This window comes from Leptidea sinapis, chromosome 39 (genome assembly GCF_905404315.1).
Source record: "Leptidea sinapis chromosome 39, ilLepSina1.1, whole genome shotgun sequence".
Classification (NCBI taxonomy): Eukaryota; Metazoa; Arthropoda; class Insecta; order Lepidoptera; family Pieridae; genus Leptidea; species Leptidea sinapis.
The window spans coordinates 7,093,697-7,116,264 of record NC_066303.1 but is presented as its reverse complement, the minus strand read 5'-3'; the positions used below and the strand labels follow the sequence as shown (position 1 = coordinate 7,116,264).

General features: G+C 37.2%; 1 protein-coding gene across 2 annotated transcripts in view; it reads right to left on the bottom strand.

Annotated features, from left to right (window-relative positions):
- LOC126976016 (transmembrane protein 135-like) overlaps nt 1-22,568 on the bottom strand; it is a 68,129-nt gene that overhangs the window by 6,387 nt on the left and 39,174 nt on the right. Inside the window, exons 2-8 of one of the 2 annotated variants that reach the window (XM_050824158.1) lie at nt 19,315-19,486; nt 18,563-18,696; nt 11,629-11,755; nt 10,751-10,902; nt 4,548-4,638; nt 4,099-4,251; nt 2,100-2,240 (exon numbers count right to left, since the gene is read on the bottom strand). In XM_050824158.1, coding sequence (XP_050680115.1) covers nt 2,100-2,240; nt 4,099-4,251; nt 4,548-4,638; nt 10,751-10,902; nt 11,629-11,755; nt 18,563-18,696; nt 19,315-19,473 — 957 coding nt within the window. In that variant the 5' untranslated portion in view covers nt 19,474-19,486. Of the gene's footprint in view, nt 1-2,099; nt 2,241-4,098; nt 4,252-4,547; nt 4,639-10,750; nt 10,903-11,628; nt 11,756-13,886; nt 13,970-18,562; nt 18,697-19,314; nt 19,487-22,568 lie in introns of those variants that run through there. The other variant, XM_050824159.1, reaches the window with a different exon arrangement.

Sequence of the window (22,568 nt, the reverse complement as noted above, 5' to 3'; positions counted from 1 at the left end):
GGCGTCAATTCAGGGGCACACGTTCTAAGCACGATTGGAGAAATGCCATCCGGCCCGCTCGACTTCCTGACGTCCAACGAAAACAGAGCTCGCCTAACAGTTTTCTGTCGGAACTGTACTTCAGGCATGGAGCTCTGACACCGCGGGATGGTCGGCGGTGTTTTTCCGTTGTCGTCAAGAGTCGAGTTGGAGGCAAAAAGAGTGCACAGGAGATCGGCTTTCTCTTTTGCCGTATGGGCCAGGGTGTCATTCCTCATGTGCAACGGCGGCATGGACGGCTGGTTGAAGTTACCAAGAGCAGCTTTCGACAACGACCAGAACTTGCGTGTTCCGGTCGGGTAACTGGAAAGCTGCTCGCCAATTTTTTGCTTGCCAATTCGCCAAAAGACTTTATATTATTTTTAAAAGTTAGTACTTCTGCACTCAAAGATTTTCTAAAAATTACTTGTCTCGTCTGGGAATCGAACCGACTGAAATATAAAAAAAAAACACCCCTACTTTTATGATGCCAATCGAAAGAATGGCCAAAAACTAATAACTCTTCTTAAGTAAAATAGCCTATCTTCGATAATTACGAACGGACGACTGTTAGCGAGCTATATGTTGATGATCCTAATTTTGTAAGTTTTCTTGAGTGTAAATTCGACACGTGTTTCGCCTCTACTCGAGGCATGCTCAGGAGATGTTGACTCGCCAAACTCTAGCACGAGACTGACACGTGTGGAATTGATTAAAGAAATAAATCTTTTAATTGACACTCAAGAAAGCTTACGAAATTTGGATGATTATGTATTTCCGCAAAATAACGCCTAATTCAATAAATTTTCTAAATGTTGATGAAACGATAGTGAAACTAACATGCCACTAAAGTAAAATAGCCCATATGATAACGGCAGCTTTAACAACTATCTATTCAACATAGGAGTCAACAATAGTCTCTTGTACAAGGCTTGCATGAAGCTAAAAAAGACAGGCGTATAGATTGTTCTCGAAAAATAAACTGTTCCTACATACAGAGCCAAAGGTAGTCACCAAGATTATTGGTGATATCAATGGTCTGATAAATAATTATACCAGCTCGAAAAATTTGCATGTGAATAGATAGATAACTCACAGAAATATACCTTTCAACTATGTCGGTATAAAGGCTTTAAAATATTTCATAAAAATGTATACAGCGAACAGTGTTTTGTAACAGAATCTTCTTAATGAGACACTCTGCAGAGTAAATTACTCACATATAATATAGACTGTGACGACACTTGAGTTGAATCGATGGAACCTCTTTTGTTGAAATCGGTTCAGTAGGTCAGCTTCTCGGGGAATCATCTTACCTGTTTTATTATTTTTTATAATAAAACTAGTAATTGTATTTTTTTTTATGGCAGATTTGCAGTGTATGGTAGATTTGTATGCAAATTTGATTTTTGTATATTATGTTTAAATATCTAATTCATGTATTTTCTTTATGGAAAAGGAGGACAAACGAGCGTCGGTGATCACTTAACACCAGGTGACCCTTTCCTGGTGTTAAGTGATCACCGCCGCCCACTTTCTCTTGCAACACCACAAGAATCACAGGAGCGTTGCCGGCCTTTAAGGAAGGTGTACGCGCTTTTTTTGAAGGTACCCATGTCGTATCGTCCCGGAAACGACGCATAAGGAAGCTTATTCCACAGCTTCGTATTTTTTTTTTTGAGAGGAGTAAATACTGTTGCGTATTTATTATATGTCGGACTCGAGTGTCCGCGTAAGCGGACACTCAAGTTCAACCCCATACCGACTAAAACCTCCTCTGTGCTGTTAGCTCTGGCTTTCACAGCGAAGTAGGACGTGGGCCATGGAGGCCGCAAAGACTACGCAACAACAGTCGCGGGGCGTCTCCTAAGGAGACTCGAACCTCAGACCGGCTGTGTGCTTGTGAGAAGAAACAGCTTCGTAGTACGTGGAAGAAAGCTCCTTGAAAACTGCACTGTGGAGGACCGCCACACATCCAGATGGTGGGGATGATATCCTTACTTGTGGCGTCTCGTGCGAAAGTGGAATTCGGCGGCAGGAATCAGTATATCTAAAATATGAAAATTAAACCTTAAGCTTACCTTAAAAGCACCCGATAACGACGCTATCGCAAACCCAAGGTTAGGTTTGAACAGAAATGACAGTCCCGCGATACATCCAGCCGGCAGTGCATACAATGCTGAGTCGTAACCCCGACTACGGCATAAGTAGCAAACAATAGCCTGCAATGTACGGAAAACTCAATTAGTTTAACGATAGCCGTACTTAACCTTGAATTATTAGTTTTTTTCAGCCTGATTGCAAATTCTTTCTAAATCGGTAATAAATTACTGCTTGCAAAAAATAACAATGTTTTTTCGATCACTATCAAAATTTTCAAGTTTGGACTAAACTTGAAAATATTAATTAGAACCAGTTTTTAAATTCATAAGAATCCTATCATACATATACACAGGAATAATTTTATAGAATTTCCAAATACTCTTTGTTTTGTTTTTGTTTGTTCTGTTTCATCATCAGCTCCGGCTGGACGGACGACGCCTTTTGCTGGATCCATGCCTCCCCCAAAGATCTCCACGACTATCGGTCCTGCGCTTGAAATTTTATTATATATATTTAGTAATATTATACTAAGGCAGGAATAACGTGGTAATTCTATTTGTTACAAAAAAGGAGCCATTTTTGAACAGGTTAGGCCGCCAGAGTGCAGTGAGTTTAATGTTCATTGCTCTTTTGTTTTCCTTCAAAACATCAACATTGGTTTTCGTATTAGGGTCACACTCAGTCGCATTGTCCGTATGTAGTGCTACCATGCTAGGGATGTCACCTATTTCGATTGTTCTGTTTGTTGTTGCTGAACTAAGAACTTAAGTTTGTGGAAAAGAAGGAACATTAGATGGGTTTAGTTCACAAAATATTAAGAACAAGGAAGTTGTTGTAAAGGCATATACCTTGTGATCTCAATCGATGGAATTTTGTGTACACAAGTATTCATTTGCCCACTAACTATGACGGGCGGTTAATGACATAATGCACAGAGTGTGCAATGATGACCTTTTATTAGTAATATGAGTTTTATTGCAAACATTATATGCTCATTTACTTAGCATTATTGTGCTACTAATGACACTCCAAGATATAGTCATTCACTGTTTTTCTTATATAAACGCGGAGTAAAATTATTGCAAATTTAAAACTTTTTCTCCTTATCTTAACTTTGTCGCTACAAAATTACATGACAGGGGGGAGAAATTTCATACTTGGAGTAACTTTACACTGCGTTTATACGTATTACCCTTTTGGGAAGCGTTGTAGATCAAATTTCCACAAACAAACTGGGAATGGGAAGATTAAGAGTAGAATGAAGAATCTGAAGATAAGTCAAAAGTACATGCAAATTCCTTGGTCTGTAGATATCCGTTTGCTTACCCTCTAAGAGAAAATAGAATGAGAGTCTTTGCTATGCGTGTCAAGCGCAAACGTACACCTTAAGTCCGGCAGTAAGGATGTGATTTGTCATATATTCCAAGAGAATGGGAGGTGGTGGTCACATAGTCATATTGATCCGTACCCTCATTGTCGAACTTATTCATAAAAAGAGAAACATATTCCGAAGAGAATAAAAGGGAGTGTTCCGAAGAGCTGTTTAACCTGATTCCTGCCGCCGAATTCTACCTTCGCACGACCCGCTACAAATTAGGATATCATCCCCAACATCTGGATGTGTGGCGGTCCTCCACAGTGCGGTTTTCAAGGAGCTTTCTTCCTCGTACTACTAAGCTGTGGAATGAACTTCCTTGTGCGATGTTTCCGGGACGATACGACATGGGTACCTTCAAAAAAAGCGCGTACACCTTCCTTAAAGGCCGTCAACGCTCTTGTGAATCCTCTGGTGTTGCAAGAGAATGTGGGCGGTGGTGATCACTTAACACCAGGTGACCAGTACGCTCGTTTGTCGTCCTATTCCATAAAAAAAAACGTATATAAAACTAAAACAGATAAGAATATATGTTCCAAGCTTTTGATAAAGTATTTTATGTTAAAACTCTATATTTAATATAGCATACAATATAATCGTACTCTGTAAATACCGATATAACTGCCGAAGAACAGTGCCAATTTGGAATGATTGTAACGGACTGTGGAAAGAGCCTTTATTGGTGTCCGCAACTTTGGTAGTAGCGTCTTTGCTAGAGATACACATAGACCAGCTCCGAAGTATATTCCAGCACCCTGATTAACAAACACTGATTAGTATAAGAATGATTATTTATAAATCGATTCGTAATAAATGGTGTCTTTAAAAGAACTTTATAGTAGAAATAGTGGCATTTGAAACGATTATCTGAAGATGAATCGGATGTATTTTGAAGAAAATGGAAATGTTCTTATGTACAAAAAATATTTTGGGTATAAATAGCTATAATATTTTATTATAATTAATTATTAAAGGCACGTATACTAATAGAAGATAATAAAAATAAATTAATTCCTATTCTATTTAACAACATGACACTTGATAAACATACCTTAGTGATATAACTTGTGCATGTCCCTTTGTGAGGACAAACATTTTGTTCATCATCAGTTTTCTGTTTTACTTTTTCTGCTGTAAACAGCCTGAAATGTTATAATGAACCTTTTTTATTTTTTATATAAAAGAGAGTAAACGGACAAGAGACACACGTTATGGGAAGTGGTGAATTAACCGCCCATGGAAAAGGCATAAAAGGCATTTATTTTCTCAAAATTGATTCCTTTAGAATTCTTTTTGATGTCATTTCTAATGACTACTAGATACTACTACCGCTTCGGAAAAAAATGGCGCTCTGAGAGAGAAGAAGCGGCGCAAGAAACTCTCCCAGCATTCTTTTTTTGCGCTCTTTTCAATAAAAATAAACAATATTGTACAGTCATTTCTATCGCTATAAAGAAATCATAATCTAGTCCCAGGCTGTCCGATCATTTAGATATTCAGCAGTGGAGTAATAGGATTTACGACAGAGCCATTTTTTTATAAAACATTTAAATTTATTTATAGATATTGCAGTGTCTGGGACTTTATTATAGAAGTGTATACATTAACCCTTAAAGCTATTATGTATCTTATGAAGCCTACTAGAATTAGTTACAAGGACATTCCCGACATTAGAGGTTAGGCAAAGGGTAAGCAAAACACACAAACAAGGTGTTTATTGACAAGTTTTATGGTGAAAAATAGCATTTGGAACTATAAAAACTACTTTATCCTGTTACACATACGCTTAATTCTTATTTGTAGGTTTCCAATGCTAACTGTTGTAGGTTTTAGTTAACACTCCAGAGCTATTTAGAACTACAATTTTTCTTTAATGTTTAACAAGTTTTTAAAGTGAAACTTTTATTACATCGTCTCAAACTTTTTCGTCTGTGCGTTGCATGTCGTGTGACGGTCGGGCGGCGCCTATAGTTCGCAGCAGCTGACCGTGTAGTGTATAGACTATTACTCATTTGTGCCAGTGCTCCACGCTATTTTGTTTGTTTTTGTTAGTGTTTATGAAAGTGAAACTTTTATTCAATATTTTTGAACAGGGCTAAGACATAGAGTTCAATAAAATATTAGTTGCTTACTTAGTCTACTTTAATTATTTCCCATTATCATTCCAATTTTCCAAGTTTATACTTAATTAAGATTGATAAAGCGATTATCATACCTTTAATGGAATATTATTCCAAAAATTTTTATTTAAATGTCTATAATGTGAAAAAAAGTTTCACTTTTCTGATGCTTTTTTCTGAGCGTGACGCACTTGTTTAGAACGAAAATCAGAAGAATTATTCTTATAGCAAGTAGTTTTTTTGTTTAGATACATCTATTCGGATTAGTAATCAATAACAATGATTGTAAGCATATAAACTGGTTGCGCCTGTTAAAATATTGCAATATGTTACGTTTTCTACGCAAGAATGTTGCTCGAAAATATGATCAGGCGCTTTATTTTTGCTTTGCAAACGATGATACGCGAACTGCGACGGTGCCAGAGTTTACACTAGCACATACAGAGTAGACACTTTGTATGTACTCTGACTACCTTCACCTATAATTAGCGTGCGTGTGGTATTATTAGTTTTCACCTACCTATATTAAGGCCAAAGTGTTTTTTTTTTATCGAATAGGAGGACAAACGAGCGTACGGGTCACCTGATGTTAAGTGATCACTGCCGCTCACATTCTCTTGCAACACCAGAGGAATCACAAGAGCGTTGCCGACCTTAAAGGAAGGTGTACGCGCTTTTTTTGAAGGTACCCATGTCTTATCGTCCCGGAAACACCGCACAAGGAAGCTCATTCCACAGCTTTGTAGTACGTGGAAGAAAGCTCCTTGAAAACCGCACTGTTTAGGACCCCCACACATCCAGATGGTGGATATGATGTCCTAACTTATGGCGTGTCGTGCGAAGGTGGAATTCGGCGGCAGGAATCAGGTTAAACAGCTCCTCGGAACACTCCCTGTGATAAATGCGGTAGAAGACACACAATGAAGCGACGTCTCTACGCAACGCCAAGTGAATTAGCCGTTCACAGAGTACTGGGTTCCCGACAATTCGAGCTGCTCTGCGTTGCACGTGGTCAAATGGATCGAGCTGATACAGTAATACTCCATATGTGGCCGGACCTGCGCTTTTTAGAGCGCGTGTTTGCTTTGTTTTACTACTTTGTAACATAGATGGCAGGCGGGTGGCCGTTAAATGAACTCATATCACTCAAGGTCGCTAACATTTAATGTCGCAGTGAGCTTGAAGTTCCCTTAGTACAAACGATTGGAGAAAACCACAGCCGGTAGGTAATTGATTCTACAAAGTGGCTGAGCGAGGTAAAAATTTTTCATTTTGACGTTAAATCTTGCATTGCATTTTGACCTAATGACTTGAATTCCGCTGCTGTTATTAAGCTGAACATCTCATCTCATCATTATCCCGTGATATCATAGGGAATACTCAGAAGGTATCTCATTTTTTACCATATATGTGGTAAGAATGCAGAGGGACCTCAATCTCTATGATAATTCTTGCAGAATATGGCGTTTTATTATTCTCTTTTAAATGATTGACCATAGTAGTGATACCTCAGATATTTGTATTTATATTTCAAACACAGCTTCATTGATGTATTGTACTGAAATCCTAAGAATATATAATTTTAATAAAGACTGATTTTTTGGGGATTTCAACTTTTGTAATATTTGGAGACTAACGCTTGCCATTTGGTAGTGAAACTGATGTTTTCCGACGCATTAAAACCATTATTATTTATATGTTTAATATTTTATTTTATCTATGCTCACTAGGTTGGTTATTTAATGATAAGCTCCTGTATTTTGAAGTGATAATGTCCTATAAATCGATGAAACCGGCTACACGCACGAAGACGCATCAAGTTCAGTTAGAGTCGAGCGTGCAAGCGAATAAATAAAGGTATTATTTATTGTTGGAAAAGAAACAGCTTAATATGTTCAATACAGAAACTAATGCATAATAATTTATGATGCATAAGTCAATACAGTTTCTACATATATTTAAACAATGTAAAAATTAATATAATTAAACCTGTACATTTTTATGCTACATTTAAATACAATGCAAAATGACTAAAGAAATATACAAAAAAATTTTTAACAAAAAAACAACCGACTTCAAAAACACTATTCCAAAACAATAGATATAATATACACTAAAAAGTATAATACTGCTTTTAGTTACGATTATTTTAATTTTTGGAGTCGATTTTTTGTTAATTTATTTTTTATTTTTTGATTTTTAGTGAATTTGAAGTACATTAACTAACAAACTTGTCTAAATATGTGCAGATATACTAAATTTTTCAATGCAGCAATGAACGTAAGCGCTTAATTGAAGAGTTCCGTTACTTTGCCATGGATTCCGTAATCAGACTAACCTAACCAAACTATTTTTGAAGTATATCCTTTCCAATAAAAAAAGAATCATCGAAATCGGTTGGCGCGATATTGAGTTATTCGTAAATTTATCATTATATATCATATACATACGTATGGCAAATTGAATATCAAACAAAAAAAGAATTATAAAAATCGGTTCACCCAGTCGAAAGTTTTGAGGTAACAAACATAAAAAAAAATACCGACGAATCAATAACCTCCTCCTTTTTTGAACTCGGTTAAAAAGTTATTAAAATTACAGGTACAACATAGCATTGTAAGTATGATTTAAATTTAAGTAAGATATTCTTTAATTTTATTAGTAAACTTCCGATGACTGTTGTGAAAAACGACTGAAAGACTATAATAAAATATTATTATGAGGGTTGCGTGCTCGTTTGTAATAACAAAATAATTGGTAGTGTAATTGATTCTACGAACAAGAATACAGAATGTATCTATAAAAAAATGGCTCTGCGGTAAATCCTATTACTCCAGTGCTGAATATCTAAATGATGGGACAGCCTGGGACTAGATTGTGATTATTTTATAGCGATAGAAATGACTGTACAATATTGTATATTTTTATTGAAAAAAGGGCAAAAAAAGAATGCTGGGAGAGTTTCTTGTGCCGCTCTTCTCTCTCAGAGCGCCATTTGTTTCCGAAGCGGTAGTAGTATCTAGTAGTTATTAGAAATGACATCAAAAATAATTCTAAAGGAATCGATTTTGAGAAAATAAATGCCTTTTTATGCCTTTTTTATCAATACAACGGGTGTAATGATATCGACACAAAAAAGGTGCAATATTACGTGAATACGATTGGAATCAATTATGTTATATTTTTTAACTGTAAAATTGATTACTGTATTTCTCTCTACTGTTTTAAAGATAAATATTATTTAACTGTGGAGTAACGTGATCTTTAAAAGTATTGTTTGAATACTTTATATAACATGAATATATTGAGGATTCATTCAGTCGAAGCATATTCTTAATATGCTCTGACATAAGCATTATATAAAAAATTAAAAGTATTAAAATAGGGTGGACTAAAAGTCCGTTTATAATTGGAATGATGATTAAAAAAAACTAATAATAGTAGATCAAAATTGTTTATTGTTTTCGATAGTAAACAAAAGGGGAATTTATTTCTTAAAAAGCGCTAGACGCGGCAACGGATTCAAATGTTAACGGACTTTTGGTCCACCCTGTATAAGACCTGGAGTAAAATCGGGAGAGATGCTCAGTACCGATCGCGATGGAGATGCACTGTAGATGCCTTCTGCTCCAGCTAGGGGATACAGGAACTTACATGAATCTGCTTACATCTGCTAACGCTTCGGCAGAGGCGTCGTACAGCAGATTTGGCGTATTTATGGAGTATACTGAACAGTAAGATCGACTATCCAGAGTTACTTACGGCCGTTCCCAATATTCAGTCTATCTCTTACTTGTGATAAAAATTATAACTATCGTTCACTTTTCCGTCCCAATAAACTTATCGACGGTAACTCACCTTATTTGTACACGCTGTCTGTCAATGGGACGACGCATAGCTTACCAGCGATAGAAGTTTGTATGGAAATTGCAATTTACGCGTCCCAATATAAGGCGGTAAGAACGACTTATCAGGTATATCCTAATATCCATCATATCCTAATACCATCATATATATCCTAATACCATCCATAAGGTACATCCTGATAAGTCCTGACAGCTTCAGATTACTTACAGTAGAAGGTAGCAATTTATCTCTATCTGTAGATAGTATATTGGGAACGGCCGTTAGCATGCTTGGACTAGTAGCGCATGCCTTTCCAATAGGAAACTAGCTAGAAATAGGCTAGGATACTAGCTACTAGTCCCTAGGATACTAGTACTAGCCTTTTACATACTCCCATGGCTAGGTGTAACTATCGTGCAAATAGATTCATTACTAGATCCTTCAGAAGTTATAACGACTTTTTAATGACGTAGAACTAGATTTATTTTGTACATCTAGTACTAAATTAAAAATAACCTCATCTAATAAGTTCTTCCAGTTTAAATTATTGTAGTTAAGATACTTTTAAAGTGTAAAATTAAATTATATCAATAGTTCTACAAAAATGTGAAAACTTTAAAGTAGCCTTGATTAGTTTTAATTATTTCATAAGTTATAATTATTGTAAGCTAGCAGTAAGTCTCCCAAATATCTAATATATAAAATTCTCATGTCGCGGTGTTTGTAGTTAAACTCCTTCGAAACGGCAAATGAAACAAAATTAAAAACGATTCTCATGAAATTTTGACTGCATATTGGATAGGTCTGAGAATCGGACAACATCTTTTTTTCATCCCCCTAAATGTTAAGGGTGGTCCACGCCAAATTTTTTATTTTTATTTTTTTGAAATTTTTTTTTTAAATGTTTGATTATACGTCAGCATTAAAAAATACATACAACTTGAAATTTTTACCCATCTACGATCAACAGTTACTTTTGTATCGCGATTTTAATATCGACAATACAACGTTTGCTGGGTCAGCTAGTTAATAAATAAATAAATAAATAAATAAAAATAAAACGAATGTTGAATGGACTAGCCCTCTAATTAACTAACCGATGTGACTAGATGTATGACATTATAAATGATTTTCTTTGTAAATAACGACAATTAATATAATAACAGCGATAAAATCTACTATTTTGTATGAGATCGTATTTAATAGTAAAAATTATTATTATTAAGTGATAATCACTTGCATGGCGATGCATAAAAATAGTTTTACTGCAATATCAATAGCAACTCACCATAGCAGTGGAGTTCGATTCTTCTTCTCTCCTTCTAACCTCATAAGATAGAAGAGAAGAGCACTTCCCAGCATAAACAGAACTGTCTGCTTCCCTCTTGTTATTGCTATGTATCCAGCTCGTTGTAAACATCGCAGCATGTACTCTATAGCCTACAAATTCTGATGTTAAAAATCGAATTTTTTAAGATTCTATTTAATTTAATATTTTTTTATGGAAGGCGGACAAACGGGCGTACAGTTTATTCAGTGGTCACCACAGCTTACATTCTCCTGCAACACCAAAGGAATAACGTTGCCGGCCTTTAAGGAAGATTTTCGCGCTGTTTCTGAAGGTACCCATGTTGTATCGTCCCGGAAACACCGCATATGGAAGCTCATTCCACAGCTATGTAGTACGTGGAAGCAAGTTCCTTAAAAACGGCATTGTGGAGGACTGCCACATCTAGATGGTGGGGATGATATCCTAATTTGTGGTGTCTCATGCAAAGGTGGAATTCAATGGCAGGACTCAGGTGAAGCAGCTCTTCAGAGCACTCCCCGTATTAAATGCGGTAGAAGACACACAATGAAGCGACGTCTTTACGCAATGCCAAATGATTCAGCCGTCGCAGAGCACGACAGTTAGAATAGCTCTGCGTTGAACGCGGTCACATAGTTCGAGCTGATACTGGGGTGCACCAGACCAGAGATGAAAATTGACAAGTGAATCGTATTGATGTATTTGCTTGCTACAAAAAACGCTTTTAAAAGTAAAGAAATCGAAAAATGACTTAATAATTCGTGCCGTAAAAAATTTTATACCATTAATGCTGATAAATTTTTAAATTAAAAATTCTTAACCTTTTCCATCACATAGTATTCTGCAGTAATACTTACCAAATTACAAAACAGGTTAATAACAAGCCCTCGTCTTGAAGGAGGCTCTAGAAGGATGAAGAGACCGTTCAGGGTATTTGGCAACATCAAGTATGTGAAGAATGTGAACTTCCGCCCCATCAGTAATCTAAAAGTAAACACGGAATAGAAAACTATTACCAGGATCATTGTGAAATCACGTATAAACAAATATTATAAAAAAAATATTTTTTTTTGTTTCTTTTTTACGATTTAAATCAAAAACAACTCGGCCGATTTTAAAAATAGTTTTACCATTAGAAAGCTACATTTTTACCGAGTAATGTGTACATGCAGGCTATATTATATTTAAAAAAAAAAGATCTTTGCCTAATTTGTAACAATGTAATCTAAGGTATCAAAATGTTGCCTATAAGAGACATTATTATATAAAATAGTGTTCTATCTGTTAATAGTACTCATGATTGCTCACAAAAAAGACAGCGATGGTATTTTTAACTACAAGCCACAATAATAGTCTTTTTCTATTATTAAGTTCAAATACGGGGAATGAAATAGTGGTGATATTTAAACTTTCCCCGTCACCATTAAACACTCAAGGTTGTCACGGTGTTTTGGCAATGTTCTGTCAAAACACCTCAATAAACATCGACATATAGTTGGAAACTATTTACAAAAAAATAACTATGTTTTTATTACGTTTATTCCAGATGTATAAATATCACGGGAAACGAACGAAATTAATTCAAAATGCAAAAATACTTCAGAATATTGTACGTTCCTTCGCAGCCATTTGTATTATACGTCAAAATTAGTTCTCTGAACGCTCGCGAGTGGCGCTTCAAATAGGCACAAAAAAATTGCTGTCAAACATAATATGGAACAGCCCGTCCAGTGGTATTTATACAGGTCATTGTTTAACACTGTTGTTTAATAGAAATGTCAATCTTTGCATGTCGGTAACACAAATTGAACTGTGTGATAATCACACACGAATTAATGACGGTAATTAAGCTATGCGACGTAGCGTGATCTGGTAACATCAAAAATTCCTTCATAAGTGCCAGCAACCGTTAATCGGTACTTATTTTTTTTAATTACTTATTTAGAAACAAACAGTCACATTCATATTTAAGTTTACAAAGAGATGTTAATACTAAATTAGACCTACAGTTTCCTTAAAATTAATATTTTATGACAATGAAGAGTAAAGTACCTAAAATAAATTTTACAAAATAAAAATGAAATGAGGTACCTACTAGTAAAAAAAAATCATAAATAATAAAAATGTTATTGTTAAGTAGTTATAATAGTTCAAATCTAACTTTTTCTTAGCACAGTTAGAACATTCTTTTTAAAGTTTTTTTACTTATATTGTGAAACTATAAGCATATTATTGAGTTAGTTAATTTCTCGACGTAAATCATCACTTGAAGATAGAGTTCATCTGTTGAAAATTACTCCTTGTTCTGGTGCAAGTCAGAGGATTAATAAATTCGTTCCTGTGCTGGTACTCCTTTCAGTTTTCCGTGCTTACGGGCTTCAGTCCGTCTATCCATCATTCTTTTAGCGGGCTGTGTTTTAGTAGTGTAAAAACCAACATACTAGACGATATCATAATATCATAAATATATATAACATCATAAATAATCATTAGAATTATCCGCGATTTGCACTTTTGATATTGGAAAAATTAATAATTATTAAATTTCATATAAATAATATGGGTTAAGGTGTAAATTGCATTCTTAGATATTTTTAAATTGTGTGTTTTTACATTGAGTGTAATTTGTATTTTGGGTTATAATAACCTAATAATAATACTCAATCTCTCAATCTCAATAATTTATCCTACAATATGCACTAGACGAAATTTTTTTTAAAAATATAATTAAAAATACGAATTATTATTGTATTTTTGTCTGTATGAAATTAACAAAACAGAGAAAATTATCTTTATAATAAAAGTTATTTGTTCCCCTGAAAACGGGATCTGGAAATGTCTTGAAACGTCGGGTTAACTGAAATTAAAATATAACTTTTACGCAAAAATCTAATGTAAAAACACTTACAATTACACGCGTTTTAATCCTTTTAAAAGTGTTTTATTTAAATGTGTAAGACTCGCGTTAATGTAAGAAAATAATATTAATTGTTATTTTTTTAAAGTGATATCCTTTTTAAAGTGAGTCACATCAGGGATTAATTAGGTACTTACTGACTAACACAAATAAAATTTGAAACAATGCCGCACTCTACGATTAGTATAAATCCACAACCTGAGAGTTGAACAAGACATACAAGATATATCTACGATACGTCATTCGTACGGTTGAAGAGCGCTTGCACGGAACGCGAGAGGTCACGGGTTCGAGTCCCGTATCGCTTATAAATTTTGTATTCAAATATTATTTGTGTAATAAAAGTTATTTATAACTGTTATTGTTATGATAAGCGCTGATAAAATTAGCTCATCAGTGTTCATAATGTTGATAGTTCATTGTGATTATCTTATCTCGCGCTGAATGTGGTTAATATTGAATTAAAAGGTGTTTAGCTAAAGATATAATGTTAAGCCAATTTGAACATGTCCTCAATGTAAGTTCTCTTTGATGACTCAATTGGGTGTGATGTTCCATTTTCAATGAAAAAAAAAACACTTTTTATCACCGATGCATATTGATGTTTGGTTGTTTGATTTATAATCTAACATTTTTTCAAGCGTATATCTTTGTATATTTTTATGACAATAAGGGACAAGACAAGCAGGACGTTCATTTTTTTTTTATGGAATAGGAGGACAAACGAGCGTACGGGTCACCTGGTGTTAAGTGATCACCGCCGCCCACACTCTCCTGCAACACCAGAGGAATCACAAGAGCGTTGCCGGCCTTTAAGGAAGGTGTACGCGCTTTTCTTGAAGGTACCCATGTCGTATCGTCCCGGAAACACCGCACAAGGAAGCTCATTCCACAGCTATGTAGTACGTGGAAGCAAGTTCCTTAAAAACGGCATTGTGGAGGACTGCCACATCTAGATGGTGGGGATGATATCCTAATTTGTGGTGTCTCATGCGAAGGTGGAATTCAATGGCAGGACTCAGGTGAAGCAGCTCTTCAGAACACTCCCCGTATTAAATGCGGTAGAAGACACACAATGAAGCGACGTCTTTACGCAATGCCAAATGATTCAGCCGTCGCAGAGTACTAGGTCCCCGACAATTCGAGCTGCTCTGCGTTGCACGCGGTCAAATGGATCGAGCTGATACTGGGGTGCGCCAGACAAGAGATGACAGCAATACTCCATGTGAGGCCGGACCTGCGCTTTGTAGAGCGCTAGAATGTGGGCCGGCTTGAAGTATTGCCGTGCTCTATTTATGACGCAGTTTCTTTGAAGCCAGTTTGGCTTTGCCCTCCAGATGGCCACGGAATTGGCAATTGCTCGAGATTTCGAGACCCAGTATTCCGATACTAGGCGAGGCTTTAAGGGAAGTGTTCTCGAAGAGCGGTGATATTGCAAATGGGGTTTTTTTAGTGGTAAACGCGCAAACTTGAGTCTTCTGGGGGTTAAATTGGACAAGGTTCAACTTGCCCCATTCCGCGACCTTCTCGAGAGAGGACTCGATAGAAGACACAAGTTTCTCCCGGCATTGGTCGACGTTTTCCCGAGAGAGACCTGCATGGCCCGTGTATACGGCATCACCAGTGCTGTCGTCTGCATAGCAATGCATGTTGGCGGTGTACAACATATCATTGATATGCAGAAGAAACAGCGTGGGAGATAGCACACAGCCTTGGGGCACTCCAGCGTTCACGGGCTTGGGATTCGAGCAATAACCGTCGATGACGACCTGTATGCTGCGCCCAGTGAGGAAGCTGGAGGTCCACTTGCATAAGCTCTCGGGAAGCCCAAATGATGGAAGTTTTGCGAGGAGCGCCTTGTGCCATACACGATCAAAGGCCTTCGCTATATCCAGACCAACTGCCAGGCCTTCCCCCTTGCTTTCAATAGCCGCCGCCCATCTATGTGTTAGGTATACCAGAAGATCGCCAGTCGACCGACCATGACGAAAGCCGTACTGCCGGTCGTTGATCAACTGGTGACCCTCAAGGTATACCAAGAGCTGGCGGTTGATTATGCTCTCCATGATTTTGGAGAGGTAATAGCAATAGGCCTGTAGTTTGCCGGATCCGAACTGTCTCCTTTTTTTGGGATCGGATGGACAAGGGCTGACTTCCATGAATCAGGGACTACGCCTTTATGCCGGAATAAACGCGTTAGCACCGGCGTCAACTCAGGGACACACATTCTAAGCACGATTGGAGAAATGCCATCCGGCCCGCTCGACTTCCTGACGTCCAACGAAAACAGAGCTCGCCTAACAGTTTTCTGTCGGAATTGTACTTCAGGCATGGAGCTCTGACACCGCGGAATGGTCGGCGGTGTTTTACCGTTGTCGTGAAGAGTCGAGTTGGAGGCAAAAAGTGTGCACAGGAGATCGGCTTTCTCTTTTGCCGTATGGGCCAGGGTGTCATTCCTCATGTGCAACGGCGGCATGGACGGCTGGTTGAAGTTACCAAGAGCAGCTTTCGACAACGACCAGAACTTGCGTGTTCCGGTCGGGTAACTCGAAAGCTGCTCGACAATTTTGACGACGTGCTTTGATTTCGCACGGGCAATTTGCCGCTTAAACAATCGGGAGGCACGGTTATATTTCCTCTTCAGAACTTGGCAGTTCGGATCTTTTGAGTTCAGCGCCGCAACCCAAGTTCGATACGCCTGTTTTTTGCAGTCAGATGCTGCTTTAACTGACGCATCGAACCAGGGCTGTGATCTGCCACCGATCGGTACTACAGAGCTTGGTATAAAAATATCCATGCCCTGCAGTATCACATCGGCTACTGCAACGGCGCAGGCACTAGGATCATCCGAAGGGAAACAAACCCTGCCCCAAGGGTAGGATGCAAAAAAGGAACGCATCCTATCCCAATCTGCTGACTTGTAGTGCCAAAAACGGCGGGTCGCTGGTGGTCTGCGACGTTGGCGTCGGATAGGCACTACATTCCTGACCAGGCAATGGTCGGACGTTCCGAGAGGGGCGTCGACAGAGACCTGGTAACCATCGGGATGTGTAGTCAGCAGAAGATCTAATAAGGACGGCATGTGGCTATCCACATCCGGGAGCCGCGTCGGCGACTCAACCAATTGGGACAGACCATACGCCAATGCAAAATTATGCACAGATCGCCCTGCGTAGTCTGTGGTACGTGATCCAAGCCATTCGGCATTGTGCCTGTTGAAATCACCCAAGACTACGATTTCAGCGGAGGGGATCTGAGCAAGCACGTCATCAAATGCCGCTTGAACGCAGCCCATGAGGTGATCCGTTTCTGCGTTACCACTATGGGATCTGACACACGCATAGATGCGGACGCGGTCCTCTAAATCTACGCGGAGCTAGAGAGTAGACAGGCCCCTACCCTCAAAATTGCCGAGACGGCGACAGCAGATATCCTCCCTAACGTATACACATACCCCGGCATGAGGCATGAAATTATGCTCAATTTTGTACCCGGGGTACGTTAAATATGAAGTATCGCTAGGTCGAGATATCTGCGTCTCCGTAAGGAAACACAAGGCCGGCTGCGCCGTCTCAAGGTGGTGGTGGACGGCGTTTAAGTTGGAGTGAATTCCCCGGATGTTATAAAAGTCCACATTAAGCGTGAAGCGGGGTGCCGTGGTGTTGCTGCCCTGTTTGTCCTGTGACATACGCGGTACTGTGCCCTCCCCAGAATACGAGGGGCAGCCCGAGCGCGAATGCTCGGGGAGGGATTCGCCGGCTCTACAAGAGCCGGTACCCTCCTGGGGTAATTTCTTTTTTAGGACCGTTCTCATATTTTGTTGGGGGGGGGGGGGGGGAAAGGACGGGGGGGAATGGCCTCCGGTCCTCGACACTAACCTATGCGAAACATAGCGGCACTAGGCCACTACTTCACGCCGGTATTCTGTGCGAGTGTGGTAAGTAACCCGGACGAGACTGGCCCGATTGTGCTGACGTCATAAGACAGCAGCGTGACTCTCCCACTTTCAAAGAGCCCGTAGTCGCCTCTTACGACACCCTTGGACCTGGGACTACCCTATTCTTTTTACGCCCCGGGGCAGCACAGGGCAAATTGATATAAATTGATACGCCCTGCCCATTACAATGCAGTGCCACTCAGAATTCTTGAAAAATCAAAAAAAAACTTAGCGGCACTACAATTGCTCTCGTCTCCTTGAGACATAAGATGTTTAGTCTCGTTTGTCCAGTAATTTCAATAGCTACGGCGCCCTTCTGACCGAAACAATAATGTTTATGCATTACTTCTTCACGGCAGAAATAGGCACCGTTGTGGTTGTGGCTTCAAATAGACACTAAAAATTTGCTGTCAAATGTATGGAACAGCCTGTACAGTGGTATTTATACATGTCAGTAATTTAAATGTTGATACATTGCAATTTATATCTTTAAGATTATAAAACCTGTATAGCCGAGTGGTTAGCGATCCTACCTACTAAGCTAGAGGTCCCGGGTTCGAATCCCGGTAGGTGCAAGCATTTATATGATGAATATGGATGTTTGTTTCCGAGTCATGGATGTTTAAATGTATTTATGTATGTTTATATGAATTTATGTATGTTAAAGTAAGTATATTGTATTAAATATATCATTTTCTTGTAACCCATAACACAGGCTATATAATATGCTTAACTTGGGGCAATATAATTTGTGTCAAAAGTGTGTCAATATTATTATTATTATAAAACTGAATTGACATATTGTATGAAGCTTGTTGCTTTGAATAGAAAGATTATGTTGATTAAAAGTGGTCAGAGAAATGCAACGGCTCTCGAAACAAGCATATTTGAGACTACCGTAGTAAATGTATAATATATGCTTGTTAACATACCTTACCTCAATATGCAGCCAAATGTTACACAGGTACCGCTGATCATGGCTCCCAGAATGGTAGATCGTAGGTAGTTCTCCCCGGCTTTTATTAATTCCTTTTTAGTTAAAACTTTCTTGCCACGCATCAAATTTTGGGCCTGGAAGTATAGTTTTAAATTGGATCTTCCAAATTTAAATTAACAATTTATTGTACTGCGGGATCTTGAAATTTAGTAATTTACATGATAGTTATACTGTGAACAATCCGTCAATCCGGTCAAAAAGGTCGGACTGCATTAGTGCGGCACTGCGCAGCGCGTCGCTTCACTTCGCCCGATGGTACCTATCGCATTACAACTGCAGTAAGCAACAGGTCACTTTACATCTATTTTTGACCAGGATTTGATCATTATTTATGTGCAGTTGTTGAGTGCAGAAAAAGAACGAATTATGGAAGAGAAAAGAAATAACTAGAACTGGATTGCTTTTGACCAAGGTCACGCTATCAAGAAGTCGAATATCACTATTTAATTCCTCGCCTTCTGAATTACTCTGCACGATTTTACACTTACTTCAGAATATCGAAGAGAACATCCTATTAACTTAACAGTACGTATACTAAAGCGAAATGCCGCTTGTTGTGTTACACTGAGCGTAACTGTACTGAAGGTACTCTGCTCACCAAAATATTATCTTTGAGGCAACTCTCGCATCAACGCAGAGTACAGCACCGCTTTAATGCGGTCCTGCCTTTATTTTAAATGAATTGTACTTACCAAGTGTATAATAAGATAGAACTTTGCGCTTCCGATGAAAGAGTCTCGGTACGTCTGAATGGAAGAGGTCCAACAACTTCTGTTCCATGGATGGAGTATTTCACTGCAGTGCACATTGCTGCAAGCTGCTTCGAACATATGCTTGCTTATTTGAGCCATTATATCATTTTATCTAAAACAAGCATTAGTATTTATTATTGTTGGTCTCTGTTAGGCAAGGCACTTTCAATTGTTCTTCAAAATTAACACGTGATTGGTACTTTGTAATATACAAAAAATGAATCTGTGTATGTCTTATTGGTGAACTTTGAGCTAAACGCTATATGATTTTATATATACAGTTTGATATTGAGTTGGCATTAACCATTGAGTTCACATTTAAATACACCTAATACTTAAATAAAACTTCGATTTCTGTAGTTTTTACTAAACTTTTGATATAAAGAAAGTTCTTTTCCAATTGACATGTTTTCAAAGATTACAAATGCTAGTTAAAAAATCTGATGTTATTTCCTTTATAAAGTTGTCTGTACTATCTGTCTGACTGTGTGCGTGAAGGCACTATGTGCAAAGTGATCATATAAGGAACTCTTTATATATTTAATAGAATTAAAAACAGAGGAGGTTATCACGTTTTCTTTTCTTTGTACATGTGTTTTTATACTTTTAGAGGTATTAAACCAAAAAAATAGACCAATATACATTCTTAGTTAATTACGTAGGTTGTATTTATATTTATTTATACAAACTACGTTAGTATTTATAAATCTAATATATAAAATTCTCATGTCGCGGTGTTTGTAGTTAAACTCCTTCGAAACGGCTTGACCGATTCTCATGAAATTTTATTGGGTAGGTCTGAGAATCGGACATCTATTTTTCATCCCCCTAAATGTTAAGGGTGGTCCACGCCAATTTTTTTTTAATTTTTTTTGACATTTTTTTTTAAGTTTAATTGTGAGTCAGCATTAAAAAATACATACAACTTCAAATATTCACCCATCTATGATCAACAGTTACTTTTGTATCGCGATTTTAATATCGGCAATACAACGTTTGCTGGGTCAGCTAGTATAATTATAGTATATAATTATTTGATTAAATATATTTAAATAACGCTGAATAAAACAATAAGTAGGTACTAAATGACATTAATAAAGCAAATAGTACAAGATTTTAATTTTATTTGCAAACAAATAAAGCGGCTCTCAGCCGATATCATAAAACAAAGAAATATCTTCTTTTTTTTTAAATTAACTTTCATTTCCTGATGGCGGATTTTCTGAATAAGTATATATATATGTTTACCTGCTAAATTAAAAACCTGATAAAATTATTTATTTCGATCCTTATTGAATATATAAAATTACTTATTTTCTTGTTTTAACAAAAATCTTGTTATTCAACTTGTTAAAGAATTATGACAAATTCAAGAGATCGTGGGATTTCATTGTAATAATCCTATTTATTTATTCATGGCAACACTCTGATAAAGAAATTTTGAAGAGATTAAGAAAAAAATGTTATCTGAAATGAAAAAAAAATCACAAGAGAAATCAACGTCCCGTTATTAGAGTGAATTTTTACGATGCGCAAATTCGACACCTTGCCGTTAGCTGCTCAACTAGACCATCTGTATTATACTTCAGCTCCAATTACTAATGGATGACAATTAAATAATTTCATTATTATATTATTATAATTTCAATTTAAATAAAAGTTTTAAAATAAAAATATAGTAATTTCTCTCTTCTTAACTAAATTATGCAGTATAATAATATTTAATTATATTTAAAAAATATTTATCTCATCATCAGCTGGAATAAGTCCACTGCTGGATAAAGGACTCCCCTAAAGATTTCCACGACAATCGGTCCTGAGCTGCCCTAATCCAACGTATTCCGGCGATCTTGACTATATCGTCGGTCCGTCTTGTTGGGGTCCTACCGACACTGGGTCTTTACTGCTCCAACGGCCATCTGTCCGCCGAACTATGTGCCCTGCCCACTGCCACTTCAGTTTCACAATCATTTGGACTATGTCGGTAACTTTAGTTCTCCTACGGATCTCCTAATTTCTGATTCGATCTCGCAGGGAAACTCCGAGCATAGCCCTCTTTATTGCCCTCTGAGCGACGAATAAATATTATGTTTATTTAAATTTAAAAATAATATCCACACATGGTAAAGAAAAAGTATGTAAAACAAAATGATAAAGAACCTTTATCGTGAGTAACGTAGTTCCACAAATAGTTCTAATGCGGTTGCACCTACATCTTCGTTAGTTTCAATTAGTTGATGGAACAATCATCAATGTACTCGTTTTCTGAGCTTACTCACTACGCAAACTGATATCGACTATGAAAGATGTACAAATTTTAAAATATCTTAAAATAGATGTGCCAATTTTCGCACTCTATCCCTACTTCCCCACTAATTATATATCACTACGCAAACTGATATCGACTATAAAATATGTACGAATTAAAAAATATCTTAAAATGGATGTGCCAATTTCCGCACACTATCCCTACTTCTCCACTAATTTTATATCACTACGCAAACTGATATCGACTATAAAATATGTACAAATTAAAAAATATCTTAAAATGGATGTGCCAATTTCCGCACTCTATCCCTACTTCCCTACTAATATTATAAATGTGAATGTAAGTTTGTAACGCTTTCATGCCTTTAGTGGTAACTGAACCGATTTTGATGAAATAAAATACAGAGATAGACTAGAGCTTGGAAAAGGACATAGGCTGCCTTTGATTGTATTGAATTGTAATTGATACACATTTGTTCGAGCATTTTTGAAACTTTGACCTATATGGGAATGTAAGGATGTTAAATTTCGTAGGGAAATACTATTAAAGAGACTGTCCACAATGACAATAGACATTCGCTTTATCATAGATGAGCGCCACAAGCAGCGGAAAGAGCAGTTTGTATGTATATTATTTGCAAAGAATCCTAAAAATTTTAAATGCTGCCCCAAGAAACTATTCCAACCGGACGAAGTCGCGAGTAAAACCAAGTATATCTATACTATTACTTTAAATAGGTTAAGATTCTGAGGTTGTAGGTGGTAATTCTGTTACCAATAGAAAGGCACATCATTAGTTGAGTGTCAAACACTATAATAAACACGAAAAACGTTTTTTTTTTTATTTTAGTCGAAAATAATGCTTATAGATTATTGCTTCACAGCAGAAATAGGCGCCGTTGTGGTACCCTAATCCAGCCGGCATC